Here is a 15,969-nt window from a genome sequence, read left to right on the forward strand (position 1 = left end):
ATTTTTATTCCTTCTTATAACTGATTTTCTTACATTCCATAAGTTTTAATGTATTGTGTTTCTATTTTCATTTGTTTGAATATAGTTCTTGATTTCTTCTTTGACCCATTGTTCAGGATAATATTAAGTTCCACATATTTGTGATATTTTCCAGCTTTCCTTCTATTAATGATTTCTAGTTTCATACACATAGTTGAAAAAGATCCCTGGTATGTTTTCAGTCTTCTTAAGTGTTAAGAATTTTTTTGTGATCTACATGTGAGAGAGTCCTAGACATGTTCCATGTGTACTTAACAAGAATGTACAGTTGGGGCACCCGGGTGGCTCAGTCAGTTGAGTGTCCAACTTCGGCTCAGGTCATGATCTCACGGTTCGTGAGTTCAAGCCCCACATCAGGCTCTGTGCTGACAGCTCAGAGCCTGGAGCCTGCTTCTGATTCTGTGTCTCCCTCTCTCTGCCCCATCCCCACTCATGCTGTGTCTGTCTCTGTCTTAAAAATAAATAAAAAAAAAACATTTAAAATTAAAAAAAAGAATGTACAGTTTATTGCTGCAGTTGGATGGCATCTTCTGTGTATGTCTGTTAGGTCTCTTTGGTATCAAGTGCAGTTCAAATCCAACATTTCCTTACTGATTTTCTGTCTGCATAGTCTGTTGATTGTTGATAATAGGATATTGAAGTCCCCTACTATTATAGCATTGCTGTCTATTTCTGCCTTCTGATCTGTATTTGCTTAATATATTTAAGTGCTTGGATATTGGGAACCTATATACTTGTAATTAATTATTCTATCCTCTTGATAAATTAACTATTTTATCATTATACCAGACCTTGCTCTTTTTTGGTCTTTATTTGCATATTTGTAATTGGGTTGCCCTCTTCCAATAAAGTCAGCGTGTATTTCACTAGTGTTTCTTTGCGTTCAGGTTGCTGCTGTGGGGCAGAAGATGCAGAGGCACCCCTTGAACAGAGCATTTCTGTAGGTGTGTCACGGGCCAGTATGCCCAAGGCAACTCTGTCTTCCCGGAAGACCCATCCCTGTGAGATGTGTGGTCCGGTCTTGAGAGACGTTTTCCACTTGGCTGAGCACCAGGAGAAGCCAAGTAGCCAGAAACTATTCAAGTATGGGGCATGTGTGACGCAAATCTATTGCAGTGCAAACCTTCAAGAGCATGAGAAGCAGCACATGAGAGAAAAATCCTTCAGAAGCAGGGTGGACAGGGCCTCATTTGCGAAGAGCAGCAATTTCCATGATTCAGAAAAGCCCTTTACCTATAAGGAAGTTGAGAAGGACTTCCTGACCACCTCAGAACATCTCCAACAACAGGCAGCTCATACTGGAGAGAACAGAATCACCAAGTGTGGGATGACTTTTCAAAGCAAAGAAAGTCATTACACCTGGGAAGAATGCGGTAAAGCCTTTGGTCCCAAACACACACTTGTTCAAGACCACGGTATCCACACTGGAAGACAGTGTTTTGTGTGTCCTGAATGTGGGAAAACATTCAGGTACAGATCTTCACTTGCTATTCACCAGAGAATCCACACTGGTGACAAGCTTCATGTGTGTAGTGACTGTGGTAAATCATTTACAGGAAGCTCAACCCTCAGTCAACATCGAAGAATTCATACTGGACCAAGGCAGTACAAGTGCAGCAAATGTGGGAAATCTTTTAGCCAAAAATTTGTCCTCCCTTATCCTCAGAGAAGTCACACTGGAGAAAACTGTTACGTGTGTCGTGGCTGTGCTCAATCTGTTAGTCAGAGCTCCATCATTATTCGACAACGTACAATTCACACTGGAGAAATGAGTTATGAGTGCACTGAATGTGAGAAATCGTTTCGACGAAAATCCGATCTCATTGAACACTGGAGAGTACACACAGGAGAAAGGCCTTATGAATGTAGTGAATGTGGGAAATCTTTTACTTCTAGCTCTGCCCTCCGTTATCATCAGAGAATTCATACTGGAGAAAAACCTTATAAATGTAGTGAATGCGGAAAGTCTTTTACCTCTAGCTCTGGCCTCCGTTACCATCAGAGAATTCACACAGGAGAAAGGCCATATGAGTGTAATGATTGTGGGAAATCTTTTACCCAAATAAATCACCTCATTATACACCGAAGAGTTCACACAGGAGAAAGGCCTTACGAATGCAGTGAATGTGGGAAATCATTTAGCCACAAATCTTACCTCTCTCAACACCAGAGAGTTCACACGGGAGAAAGGCCTTATGAATGTAGTGAATGTGGAAAATCCTTTACCTCTGGCTCTGCCCTCTGTTATCATCAGAGAGTTCACACTGGAGAAAAACCTTATGAGTGTAGTGAATGTGGGAAATCTTTTACCAATGGACCGATACTTATTCGACACCGTAGAGTTCACACGGGAGAAAGGCCTTACGAGTGCAATGAATGTGGGAAATCCTTTACCCAAAGAAATCACCTCAATATACACCAGAGAGTTCACACAGGAGAAAGGCCTTACGAGTGCAAGGAATGTGGAAAATCCTTTACCTCTGGCTCTGCCCTCCGTTATCATCAAAAAGTTCACATTGGAGAAAGGCCTTACGAGTGCAAAGAATGTGAGAAGTCTTTTACCTCTGCCTCTGCTCTCCGTTGTCATCAGAGAGTTCACACAGGAGAAAGGCCTTTTGACTGCAGCGAATGTGGGAAATCTTTTAGGGATAGTTCGCAATTGAATCAACACCAGAGAGTTCACACTGGAGAAAAGCCTTACGAATGTAGTGACTGTGGGAGATCCTTTAGTCAGAACTCATATCTCTCTAAACATCGTAGAGTCCACACTGGAGAAAGGCCTTACGAGTGCAGTGAATGTGGGAAATCTTTTACTTCCGTCTCTGCCCTTGGTTATCATCAGAGAGTTCACACTGGAGAAAGGCCTTATGAGTGTAGTGAATGTGGGAAATCTTTTACCAATAGCTCCATACTGATTCGACATCGCAGGGTTCACACAGGAGAAAGGCCTCATGAGTGCAGTGAATGTGGAAAATCCTTTACCCAAAGAATTCACCTCATTATTCACCGGAGAGTTCACACAGGAGAAAGGCCTTTTGAGTGCAGTGAATGTGGGAAATCTTTTACCTCTCGTTCTACCCTCCATTATCATCAGAGAGTTCACACAGGAGAGAGGCCTTATGACTGCAATGAATGTGGGAAATCTTTTAGCCGAAAATCAAACCTTTCTCAGCACCAGAGGGTTCACACCGGAGAAAGGCCTTAGATGGGTAAGAAGCATACAGTTTCCTTGCTTGGTGTAATGATACCAGAGGCAACTCTTTGTAAGGCACCATTTGCCTGAATTCAATCTACTGCATCTAAATGCCAGTAGTAGAGAGGTTTCTCATAAGTTTCAGCTGTGTGGCTGAAGCATGTGTGGCTATGTTGCAGTTTCTAAACTGCTGAGGGCTTTCTCCAGATACATTTCACTGCCAGTCTGTGGCCAAAGCTATTTACTCCTCCCCTGGCAAGTCTCTACATCATGCATCAGTCATTACCCCACTGTGCTCAGGGAAGCTGACCTCTGTTCTCATTGCTGGAGGAAATTAGGAGTAACCTGAGTCTCTGGGGGACCCACATTTCCTTCTTTCTGACTAATTGGCATAGACCTGGCCAATGTTGTCCTAGAGAACATCAAATCAGTTCAGCTGGCAGCTTGCAGAGAAGGATGAGCATTTGCAGGGACATGGTCTCCAGAGACATTTGTGATTAATTTTTCCAGCTTCCAAGCCACTCACTCAAGAACTGCTAGCCCCTGTTGCTTTGGTTTTGCAGTAACAAAGTCCATGTTTAAGTCCTTTTCAATCTTGTGTGTTTTATCTACCATGTGTGGTGGTTCATAAACATTTTGCGATCTACAAACATGAAGGGGTGAACAGCTTTCATTGGGGAGGGTCTCAAATTTCTGTGCCTCAAGGGGACAGTATGGTGGCAGAAATGAGCTTACCAGTTTTTGCCAAATTTGCACTGCCCTTGACCTCCTAGGAAAGACTGCATAGAGATCACCCTGAGGAGGGGCAGGTGTGAGAACCTCAGGTGCTTCTGTGAGCAGCATGATTTTTTTTTTTTCCACAGGGGATAACACAGGGGATGTCAGCACTGTTGAGGGACACCTCTTTCCCAGGTCCTGCAAAGAGCCATGTGTCCTGATATCCTGTGTTTTGTCATTGATTGTAAGGCCATAAGGTTCAGGGGAGACCAGAACTGCTATAGAAACACTGACTTAACAGGGAGTGGAGGAGACTGCAGCCAACTAGACAGAATGTGCCTCTTCTAAAAGTGTGCCCACATATACTGCAGCAGAGGCTGTGCAGAGCTGGGGTGTGCGCAAGTCCATGGACCTCCGGGTGGATGGATCTGGTGTAGCTTACATCGTTGCCATTGGAAATAATTGAAAGGTTTTGTGGATTCCTGCAGCCTCTTAGTGATGTTCATCTCAAGACCACTGCTGCACAGGCAGGAAAACAGATCGAGAAAAGGGGGATCTGTAGTCCGGGGATGCGGCTTTTGTGACCCAGCCAGCAGTCCTCTTGACTCTCATGGAGAGTCCTTCGTTGATCGCTATATTTGCTTTCACAGCAAAACTAGCCTCCGCGGGGTGAGACTGTGTGTTGAATGTAGGGTTGCAAAACCTATTTTCCAAAAAGAGTTGGACAAACAGATTTTTTATCTTGAATTATTTAAGAAAGGTTTATTAAGGTATAATTACATGTAATAAACTGTACATATTGGAAATGTAGTCTTCAGTAAGTTTTGACATACTTACAAACCTCAGAAAACATCGTGGTCTTATAGTGATCATATCGGTCATTGTATATTTACCTCATGTCCTTTATCTGCCTTCACAGCACTCCAAGTAACCATTGATTTACTTTCCATTAAAAAAAAAAAACCCTCTATTTTCTATGATTTATATAGTGGGAATCAAAGTATTTTTTTTTAAAGTTTTAAAAATTTTATTTATTTTGAAAGAGAGCAAGGGAGGGAGAGAAACTCACGCAGGCACTGCCCTGGCAGCGCAGAGCATGATGTAGGGCTTGAACTCATGAACCATGAGGTCATGACCTGAGCCAAAATCAAGTTGTATGTTTAACCAGCTGAGCCACCCAGGTGCCCCCCCCTTTTTTCCTACTTTTGTGTTGCATAAATAATTGTAGATGCATCAATGATATATAAGTAGGTGATCTTTTTTTTTTTTCCTTTGAGAAATATTCTTTTGAGTTATACCACTCTTAGTTTACCCATTAATTTGTTTACAGGCATTTGGGTATTTCTAATTTTTGCATATGGAAAATAAAGTTGGTATAAACATTCATGTGTAATTATTTATATGGATATGTGTTTCACTTATTTTTTGTCTGTAACTCAGAGTGGAAAGTCTGAGTCATAGGGTAAATGTTTAACTTAAAGAATTTAGCATATTGTGATGTAAATGGTATACCTTTTTGTGCTCTTACCAGCAGTGTATGAGAGTTCCATTTCCTCCACATCCTGTGAATTGTTTGGTTTGGTCATTCTTAATTTTAATCCTTTTTATAAGTTTATAGTGCAGTCTCAGTGTTTTAACTGCATTTTCCTGAGGAGTCATGACGAGCATTTTTTTCTGATGTGTATTTGCTATCTATATTTTTGCTAAACGGTTCATATCTTCTGCCTATTCTATGAACTTTGGTTATTTTCCTTTTACAAAAGGATGTGAAACAACAGATGTATGTTAGAATTTCATTTTGTGACTTTTACTTTGTGAAAGTATATGTTCTCATTGTTTTCAGTTTTTTAATGCTATGCATAATGGACACACATAAACACTTTTAATCTACATTAATATATTCTCCTTCACTTTCTAAAGTCCAGACATTTAATAATACAATAAAGCCTTGCTTTGTAGTGTCCACCCATTTTCCTGGTCTGTCATTATGGAGGTTGGTAGGCTGGAGCAGGACTCTTGGAGCACCAGGTGGACTCAGGATGGAGAAGGTATTTTTTGAGTCCTAAAGCCCAACAGAGAGGATATAAGGCACTGATCAGGATCCCTAAGCCCTGGGTTTGAACCCCAGATCCTCAGGACACATTCCCATCTTCTGTGGGCCTCAGGTTCCTCTTGTGTAAAAGGCGTGTAAGGTGTAGGCTGCTCCTGAGCATTTGGAGGTCATTTGCTGTGCAGTGGCACCTGTGGCCTATCTAGCCCTGAGCAACTCCAACTTCTGCCTGCAGTGGCACCCCTGGGCTAGGCAATGTTTCTCCAGTGCCCCAACAGCCCTCTATCCCTTGTGTTTGAGAAAGAAATGGGGCCTTCCAGTACCTGCTAACCTGCCTGCAGGGGAAGCGGGGCTTCACCTGGGAATCTGGGCAACTTGTTATTGCTCCCGGAGTCTCAGCTCCCTGACTGACAGGGAGGCAGTGATGGTGCTTACCTTGGCCCCTGTGAGAATTACTAAGACTCGCACCCTGAGCATTTATCAGTGTCAGGACTCGCGGGCTTGCATTGTGAGCATCTCTAATTATGGCAACCTGAGGAGGTGAGAATGATTTTTGTATTTCCAGAGAAGTCCAGGGTTGGAAAGATGGAGTTGGTTCCTCAAGGTCATATAACAGACAAGTGTCGGCTTTGAGAGACTGGATTCAAACCTGAACAACTAGCTCCAGCCCTGGGTGTGTGTAACCCCTGTACCACAGTTCACGAAGCCCTCAGCCCAGGGCAGGTGCATAGCAAGGACCAAGGAGGTGCTGTTGCTGCTGCTGTTCTCCTTGGAATGGTCATGACTGTTTTCCCACTTGTCCTCTGCCCCCACTGTCCTCATGGGGAGGCCATTGTCATCTCCAGTGGCCTTCCCCAGGGAGGGCTTTTCTCTCAGTCACAGTAGCATTATGTACACGACTGCATTAGCCTCCTCCTTGAGCCCAGCACAGAGCTCAAACCTTAAGACACCTTGGTGATTCACGGTTGGGTCTCTCTATCTTTATCAGCAATGGAGTGATAAGCTCTGATCCCACTCACCAACCCGAAGGTCAATATGATGCCTTAGTTTGACTTCCAGGTGTTTATGACCTTCACTCTGGTGGGCTGGGCACAGCCCAGAGAATCTAGTACCTGGAGGTGATGCTGAAGACCTTTGGACTCCTGGTCTTGCTAGGTAAGGGCTCACCTCTCCAAGCATCATCTCTCTCCCTTGCTGCATCTCTGCTTTTCCCATAGGAGGAAACACTGAGCTCTGGAAAGAGCCAGGTCCCAATGCAGCCTCTGTGTCCCTAGCTGTGTGACCTTGACACACACACCTGGCCCAATGAAGGCCTGCCGGCAGCTGCTTCTGAGGGTCCACCATCGGTTATCCTCTTGCTTCTTGGAGCCTGTAACACCGACATGGGACATGGAGAACAAAGTTGTACCAGCAGGCGAACACCAGGCCACTACGGCAGCAGGATGACAGCCAGGGGGTAAAGTTGGAGGTTATAAAATCGACAAATATTGGCCATCGCTTGCCTTAGGGTTTGGGAAATCAGAAGAGCACAAGGGAGACTGCAAGGGGTAGTGGAACAGGGATAGAATCAGGTGGCAGAAGCCCCAGGCCCTCCCTGCCCTGCTGCTTCCTGCTGTGTGATAGCCTCTCATCTGCCCGGTGGAGGTTATAACCTATGCCCCGCCTACCTTAAGTGGCCATTATGAGAAAGAGGAGATAATGGCTGCCAAAGTACCAAACCGGTATTAGCTTTCATTTTTGCTACAATTTTTAAGATCTGGTGTCTGACCCAAAGGAGTTCACAAGAAGGGGGGGAAGGGGGGAGGGGAGAGGGGGGATGGCCAAACTGCTTTCCATCTTGGTTACAGGGTTCTACATCTCCACCACTAGTATTACTGAGAATTTGATGGAAAAGGAAAGAAGCCTCAGTTCTCGCTGCCACAGGAAAAAATTACAGGACAGCAAAATGAATGTAAAGGTGAGCAAAGTGTTACTAAAGTACACTCCAAGGGAGACAAAGCTCCCCCTCCCCCCAGGTGGCCTTCGGTTGGGGCTCTCCATCAGGACATCTAAGGTCCGTCCTCCTGTTGCGCATGCCTAGCTTCCTGCCCAACAGTAGCCTATGAATTTCAGTTTCTTTAGATGCTCACCAACCCTTGCTGTAATCGATCTTTTTAGTGTTAGCCATTCTGATATTTGTCTCTTGGATCTCCTTACAAAAATGTGGAGCACGGCACCTGGTAGGCTTCTTTGTCTTTAAGAAGCAACATTTCCTCAACTAGAAACACTTGTCCTATGCCAGAGGATATGGAAGCCATGGACAGGGTCCTGTGGGAAAGAGCTGTGCAGCAGATCTGGGCTGTGGTGGGAGCAGTCCTGTCCACTGGGCCACAAAATTGAGCAGAACACCTGGTAGGAAACATGCAGTGTGGGGTTTGAGTAAGAGTCCAAGCCAGAGAATCACAAGACAGTCCCCCAGGGCTCTGGAGGAAGCCTATGTGTCTGTAGTACAGACTTCTACATCATTTTGACACCATTCCTGTTGAGTCATTGTCTCCAAATAAGAACTGAACAGTGAATAGGGTGTATAAATATCTGTGCATCCAGAACAACCCACTATGAGGAGAGTTCTCTTGGACCAACCAAATTATAAAGTCAAAGGACTCTGGTGTATTTAATTAGAAGGTAGAAATGTGCAGTCAGGATTGAGCCAAATCAGATCTAGAGAACACAACTGGGCTTCATGAGAACCCACCAATGTGGCAATAGCTCACTATAATGGCTGTACTGGGCGTTAAGGGCTTGAGCTTGGGTTCTGCTTGGCTCATTTTGGTTTATGGTTGCAAGTAAAATTAACGGTAGCTGCATCACAGCCATATTCAAGGTGTCCCTGAAAGACAATGAAGAAGCAGCACTTTACCTATGCTTTGGTCTGGCCATCCACTTTGTGTGGAACAATTATTATCCCAAGCCGATAATATATGTAGATTCCAGGTAGTAGCCAGTGATCTGCCCTGGTGAAGAAGGAAGAGTGAAGAAGATTGGAAACCAGGGGGTCTGTGGTAGAGACATGTAGATGTACTTACGGAAATGTGCACACAGGAGGGAGATTTCTGTCTGGCTTACTAAAATTTACCAACCAATTCAAACAACAATCACATCAATTGTCTTATACTCCAGGCAAGCTCCTGGTCCTGGGACATTGTACTGGCCATTTCTTCTCCATGGAACATCTTCCCCAAGATTCCAAATCTCTCCTTTCCCTCCTTTAATTGTGTGGTCAAATATCTCCCTATGAGAACAACCCTGACCCCTCTATTTCCTATCGAAATCCTCCTGAATCCACCTCCTTGCCATTACTTGGTAATGCTCTTATTTCATATTTCCACAGCACCTGCCACCTTATAATTTAGTATAATATAGAATAGTCTCTTCACTACTTATTGGTCACTCCCCTCAATAATTTTGAATGCAGGCTACGGTAGGACACATTTCTTTCTTTACTTATGTGTAACATATCTAGACCAGTCTCTGAACCAGGTAAGATGTTGAGTGAACGTTTTTGAAACAATGAAACAGCACAAGACTATATAGCTTTCCTTCCACTTTTCCATGTATTTCTATTCTCACTTGATTATTTCCTTCCCTCTAAGTGTAATTTTCCTCAGAGTTCTCAAAGTGAGAAAAAAATAAACAACACGCTTTTTAGAAAGAAGAATTTCCTGGTAGCCAAGTTTCCAGTGTAGCTGTGGGTTCAACTTAATTCTTTTACGCCTTAGAACTCAATGTTCTGTGCTTACTGCCTGAAGGTTCTGCACTGTTGTCCAGTGTCAGTGGTACTGGGGGTATGCGTGGGGGGTGCACACCAAGCAAGTCTCTGACACCATCTGCGTGTCCTACAATTGAAATCGGTTCTGACACTATCTACCTGGAGATAGCGGGGATCCCACAGGTTGAGGGCTCAGTCCTACAAGACTGCTGCCCCTCCCCCACTTCAGATACCAGTCGCAAGCCCACGTTGTCACATGTCCTTCTCACCTACCTGTGTTCCATCTCTCTGTGAGCCCCTTTTGAGGCATTAATGTAATTTTGGATTTCCCTCATTACATAACTCATTTGTTCAATCCTTTGAAAATTACAAAGATGCAGAAGTAGAGGGCTTTACACCAGGTGATACATCTGCATTCACTGTTAAGCCTCAGTTTTGCCAGAGACGTGAAAAGGTGACTATCACCAGAAAATTATAATGGTTTAGAAGGTTTGCATCAGGAACCAGGGACAGATATATATTATTTCAGATGTGAATGAGAAACGGTAGTATTAGAGGAAGTCATCAAGAAGTCACCATCGGTTCAGTGAAGAGATGGGCCTGGGCAGTCAGAGGCTCCAAACCCCTCCCCTGTCCTGGGAATGTCCACTCTGCTTGCCTTCCCTGCACTAGAAGCTGCCCGAGAACACAGCCTTGCGATACTAAGTGTTGTTGATACCACCCGGATGGTATATGCAGCTGAACCCAGTGAAGGTTTCTATATACATTTTAAGATTTCGGCGGGCAGATGCAGAGATCTGTTTATCTTGCAGTCACCCAAGGTAAGCCTCACACATAAGTTTCCTTGCTTAATTCTGCCACCTAGCAATCTGGAGCAGTCTGCCTCTGTCCTCTGTGTACAAGGGCCAGTTTCAGATGATACCCAGGAAGCTCCCCAAATTATGAACTAACAGGTAGAAACAAGAAATGTACTGGATGGAAGAGTGAAACTATAATTGTTTTAACGTGTACAACATTTAAAGAGATATTTTAAAAAGAGACTCAAAGAGACTGAATAGTACTGATGGGGAGAATATCTGTTAAGAGATATGGTTAAACAACTTGTCTTTGCCAATTCCTTGGGGCTTCTCTCTAAAGAGTTCCTTCAGACAAGGGCAGCGTTGGAAGGAAATATTTTCTAGGTGACATTGGACATAAACTTGTCCTTTATTTTCACAGAGGGGCAGAAGGATCTGTCTCAGCACTACATCCTTTCAAGTGGCTTCCAGGTCAGTAAGCTTTGCCCCAGTGTTCTGAGATGGGTGGAGCTAAGGAATGATGTCTCCAAAGTGCCTTAGATTCTGCTCTTTCCTCTGGTGGGCCCTGTAACTCCTGCTAAATTCCTCTCCTGCTATGAGTAGACTGGACCAAGAAAGAGGAAAAACAACTGCAGAAAAATATTCATAGATACTGTCTTTCAGACATTCCAGAAAGATGGACCATCCCAGTACACACATTCATGTTGTTCTTCGTTAATGTTATGTGTCCTAACCTCATGGTTGGCCATGTGGCTCCATGATCTTTGACCTACACAGGCACAGGAAGCAAGGCCGTTGAATTCACAGCAACAGCCTTTCCCCCAGACCTTCCCACGAGGCTAGAGCCCTCAGCACAATTCTTGTTCTGGTGAATGTTTGTCTCCTTTTACTCCGCCTTCTATTTTATATTTTCACATATCCCTGATTATGGGATTATGAAGCCACACCTCTGATGAATGCCTCTGCATGGGTGTCTTCAGGGTCCCTGACAGTCATCCCTTCAGTCTCTTTGGCAGTGAAACCCAGATCTCTGTTTTGTTTTGCCCACTGGGCAAAACCCCAAATGTTCCAAATGCAGTTTCTGGGCTAGAAGTCCTCTCTAAAACATCCGATCATTTATTTAGTCAACTTTATGTATTTGTAGGCTCTCATTGTATACCATTTAATCTTCCAGGACATTTTGATTCAAATTGAGTAACAATGATAATAACTCTGCTTTGGATTGCTTATAGTGTATGGAAAACAGGAACGCTATTGATAATTATTTTTAAAGGATTTTCTAAAATTGAATACTGTTAATCACTAGAGATATTCAGGAAATTTTATGATAGTATAATATAGGGAATTGTCACCTTAAATAGGGAGGTAAACTGGAACAAGCTTGAATTACCAGAAATTTATTTTATTTAGGAATGACAGAGAAATTGCAATTCAGCACATATAATGTAGAAAGATACAGGCAAGTCCAATGGGGGTTTCAAGCAGGCTGTATTTAGGGCTTGCAGTGCAAAGATAGAAGAGTCAACCCAAGTCCAAGCAGGAAGTTCATTGTCTTGAGGATGGAGATTCTTGGGGGATGTTCATTGGTCAGGTGACAAGTCTTCTGTAAATCAAATGTTTACAGCAAATCAGTCTCTCAGTTCTTTTTTGTTTTTTTAATAATTTTTTGAATGTTTATTTGTTTTTGAGAGAGAGAAAGAGAGAGACAGAGCATGAGCATGAGCATGAGCAGGGGAAGGGCAGAGAGAGGAGATACAGAATCCAAAGCAGGCTCCAGGCTCTGAGCTGTCAGCACGGAGCCTGATGTGGGGCTTGAACTTGCGAACCGTGAGATCATGACCTGAGCCCAAGTCAGATGCTTAACTGACTGAGTTACCCAGGAGCCCCGGGTTTGTTTGTTTGTTTGTTTTTTAATATTTTAATGTTTATTTATTTATTTTGAGGGAGAGAGAGAGAGAAAGCACAAGTGGTGTACAGGCAGAGAGAAGGAAACACAGAATCCCAAGCAGGCTCCTCACCATCAGTGCAGAGCCTGATGTGGGGATTGAACTCATGAATCATGAGATCACAAACTGAGATGAGATCAAGTGTCAGATGCTTAACTGACTGCACCCCCCAGGAGCCCCAGTCTCTCAGTTCTTAAGTTCCACTCTTCTGAGAGTCTGTGTGTGAGAGTCTCCATTTCATATTTTCTGGTTCCATTTTAAATTGAGATCCTTTCACAGAATGTTCAGGATTTAGGAGTTTAGGGTAGAAAAGACTTCTGATTTGAAATTTATGCAGACACCTATATATAGATATTTTTAAATTTACAAAGCATAGTGGGGGCAAATGTTTTAATCAGAGAGAAGGAAAGCCAGAAGTACTCTAAGTTGGAGAGATGCATGTGGAATTTAAAAAACTGAAGAAAGATCATTGCCTCTGTGGAAAAATGTATGATGGAGACAGGGGCGAGAAAAGAAGCCCAGAAAGTAGGTGAAGGGTTTTCATGCCAGGTATCTGAGGACACCGCAAAGACCAAAATGTTCAGAACTTTTCTTAGGCCAGATGATGTGTTTGTGAGGGTTTAATCAGGCTGCATAAGTAATCAGCGTTGCTTATGATACAAAATGATGAAATTAGAAGTGGGGTTCATGAGCAAACAGCTAAGAAAGAATTCTTGAGACATTTTTGGAGAAAAAAGGTGATTTTATTATAGCACGGGGACAGGACCCATGGGCAGAAAGAGCTGCACTGGGGTTGTGAGGAGTGACTGATTATATACTTTTAAGTTTGCAGAGGGAGTGGGGATAGAGAAATTTTGAAGCAAGGCTTTCAGGACCTTGAGGGGCTAGCTGTTAAGGTTACTTTTAGACTTTAATAAAATATAAACATAAAGTCACTAAGGCAGCCATGAGTTCCTCGGGGAAGGTCACACTCTGCATGTTTCAGGTGTCTGTCAGTGGACTGTGAGCTGGAAAGAGACTTAATTTAAGCTACATTTTTCTTGCCTTTGTTTCCATCATCACAAAATACTAAGTTTCAATTGAAAGAAATGTATTTTACTTTATTAAACTCTATGTTTCAGCACTTTGTAATATTTGCTTTATTTTTTTAAGTATTTGAATTTTTTAAAGTTTATTTCTTTGGCGGGGGGGGGGGCATAGAGAGAGGGAGACAGAATTCCAAGCAGGCTCCGCACCATCAGGGCAGAGCCTGATGCAGGCTCAAAGTCACGAACCATGAGATCATGATGTGAGCTGAAGTCATACACTTAAGTGACTGAGCCACCTAGGCACCCTGTTTTCTTTAAGTAGTTCTTAGAAATAATGCATTTACAAGGGCACCTGGGTGGTTCAGTCAGCTAAGCATCCAAGTCTTGGTTTCAGCTCAGGTCATGATCTCACAGTTTGTGAGTCTGAACCCCACATTGGGCTCCATGCTGTCCATGTGGAGCCTGCTTGGGATTCTCTCTCTCTCCCTCTCTCTATGCCCCTCCTCCATGTGCACTGTCTCTGTCTCTTTCAAAATAAATATGTAAACTTAAACAAACAAACAAAAAGAAACAATGCATTTACAGTTGATACTGTAAGTAAATACCACTAAATGCACCTTTTGGAAATTACATTTTCATAAAAGTCACTTTTAGAAGTTATTGTGAGCCACTGGCAACTGGAAGATACTTGCAAATAGTTGAATGGTCTTTGTCTATCATCTAACTTTAGTAACTCCTTTGCCTTCTATTACCACTAAAACATTAATAGAATACTTTTCATATGTTGGAGACCTAACCCCTAAGCAACTACTTTTAAAGAGGTCACTAAGGTTAAATGAAGTCACTAAGGTGGGGTCCTACCCTATTCAAACTGGCTGCATTTTTAAAATTTTTTTTTAACATTTTATTTATTTTTGAGACAGGGAGAGACAGAGCATGAACGGGGGAGGGTCAGAGAGAGAGGGAGACACAGACTGAAACAGGCTCCAGGCTCTGAGCTGTCAGCACAGAGCCTGACGCGGGGCTCGAACTCATGGACCGTGAGATCATGACCTGAGCCGAAGTCGGACGCTTAACCGACTGAGCCACCCAGGCGCCCCCAAACTGGCTGCATTTTAAGAAGAATAGACACCAACACTGCTCGCCAAGAGGAAAAGGCCCATTAGGACACAGCTAGAAGGTAGCCATCCACAAGCCAAGGAGAGAGACTATAGATCACCAAACCTGTTGACCCGACCATCTCGCACTCCCAGCATCCGGAACTGTGAGAAATACATTCTGTTGTTGAAGCCACCCGGTCTGTGGTGTTTTGTTGTGGCCACCCCAGCAGACTAACACAGTTCTCACTTCATATGTTCTCTTTGCCAAAGACATAAATAACGAGGCTCCACACCCAAAAGATGTAGTTGGGGACACACCTGGTATAATTCTAAAAATGCCATAACAATTTAAATTGGCTTCTTAAGTTTTTAATTTTTTTTTTTTTTGAGAGAGAAAGAGAGCAGGGAAGGGGCAGAGGGAAAGAGAGAATCTTCTTCTATTTTTAAAATGTTTATTCATTTTTGCCTCTGTCCTTGGCTCCTTGCATAGGTCGTTCCTTCCTTCCTGCTTTGCCCTTACCATTTGCGGTATGCCTTAGAGCCTCCGACCCTCCTACACCACCCGAGGCTTCAGGAAGCCGCCCCCACAATAGAAGAGGAAAGCTGGAGGGAAAAATTCCTGGATTGAACCTCAGTGGCTGAAGGTGAGAAGAAGACAGCCCTGGAAATGTGTGACAATTGTGTGACATTTTTGTTGCACAAGGAGGAGGACCATACCCTAAGAAATGCTCTTCGTTACATGATCATGAAGAACCCAGAAGTGGAATTTTGTGGTTACACTACAACCCATCCTTCAGAGAGCAAAATTAATTTATGCATTCAGACTTGAGGTGCTCTTCCAGCTGTTGAGCCGCTTCAGAGAGGCTTGACAGGGCTTGTGAATGTCTGCCAGCATGGGCTGGACAAATTTGAGGCCAGCATAAAGGAATATAAGGATCAACAAGCAAGCAGAAATGAATCCACATTCTAGTCTCTTATGCACTGTTGTTGCTTGAGTTGTTAATGTTAGCCATTCTGACAGGTGGGAGGTGGTATCTCATTGTGGTTTTGATTTGTATTCCCCTGATGATGAGTGATGTTGAGCATTTTTTTTTAATTTTTTTTCAACGTTTTTATTTATTTTTGGGACAGAGAGAGACAGAGCATGAACGGGGGAGGGGCAGAGAGAGAGGGAGACACAGAATCGGAAACAGGCTCCAAGCCATCAGCCCAGAGCCCGACGCGGGATTCGAACTCACAGACCGCGAGATCGTGACCTGGCCGAAGTCGGATGCTTAACTGACTGCGCCACCCAGGCGCCCCGAGCATTTTTTAATGTACCTGTCAGTCACTTGGATGTCTTCTTTGGAGA

General features: G+C 43.5%; 1 protein-coding gene across 2 annotated transcripts in view; it reads left to right on the forward strand.

Moving 5' to 3' along the window:
• Positions 1-5,912, forward strand: part of LOC122493684 (zinc finger protein 256-like) — a 29,009-nt gene extending 23,097 nt beyond the window's left edge. For both annotated transcript variants that reach the window (XM_043598198.1, XM_043598197.1), the window contains exon 3: positions 927-5,912. In XM_043598198.1, coding sequence (XP_043454133.1) covers positions 927-3,244 — 2,318 coding nt within the window. In that variant the 3' untranslated portion in view covers positions 3,245-5,912. The remainder of the gene's footprint in view (positions 1-926) is intronic.
• Positions 5,913-15,969: the final 10,057 nt, after the last annotated feature.

Source organism: Prionailurus bengalensis, chromosome E2 (assembly GCF_016509475.1).
Source record: "Prionailurus bengalensis isolate Pbe53 chromosome E2, Fcat_Pben_1.1_paternal_pri, whole genome shotgun sequence".
Taxonomy (NCBI): Eukaryota; Metazoa; Chordata; class Mammalia; order Carnivora; family Felidae; genus Prionailurus; species Prionailurus bengalensis.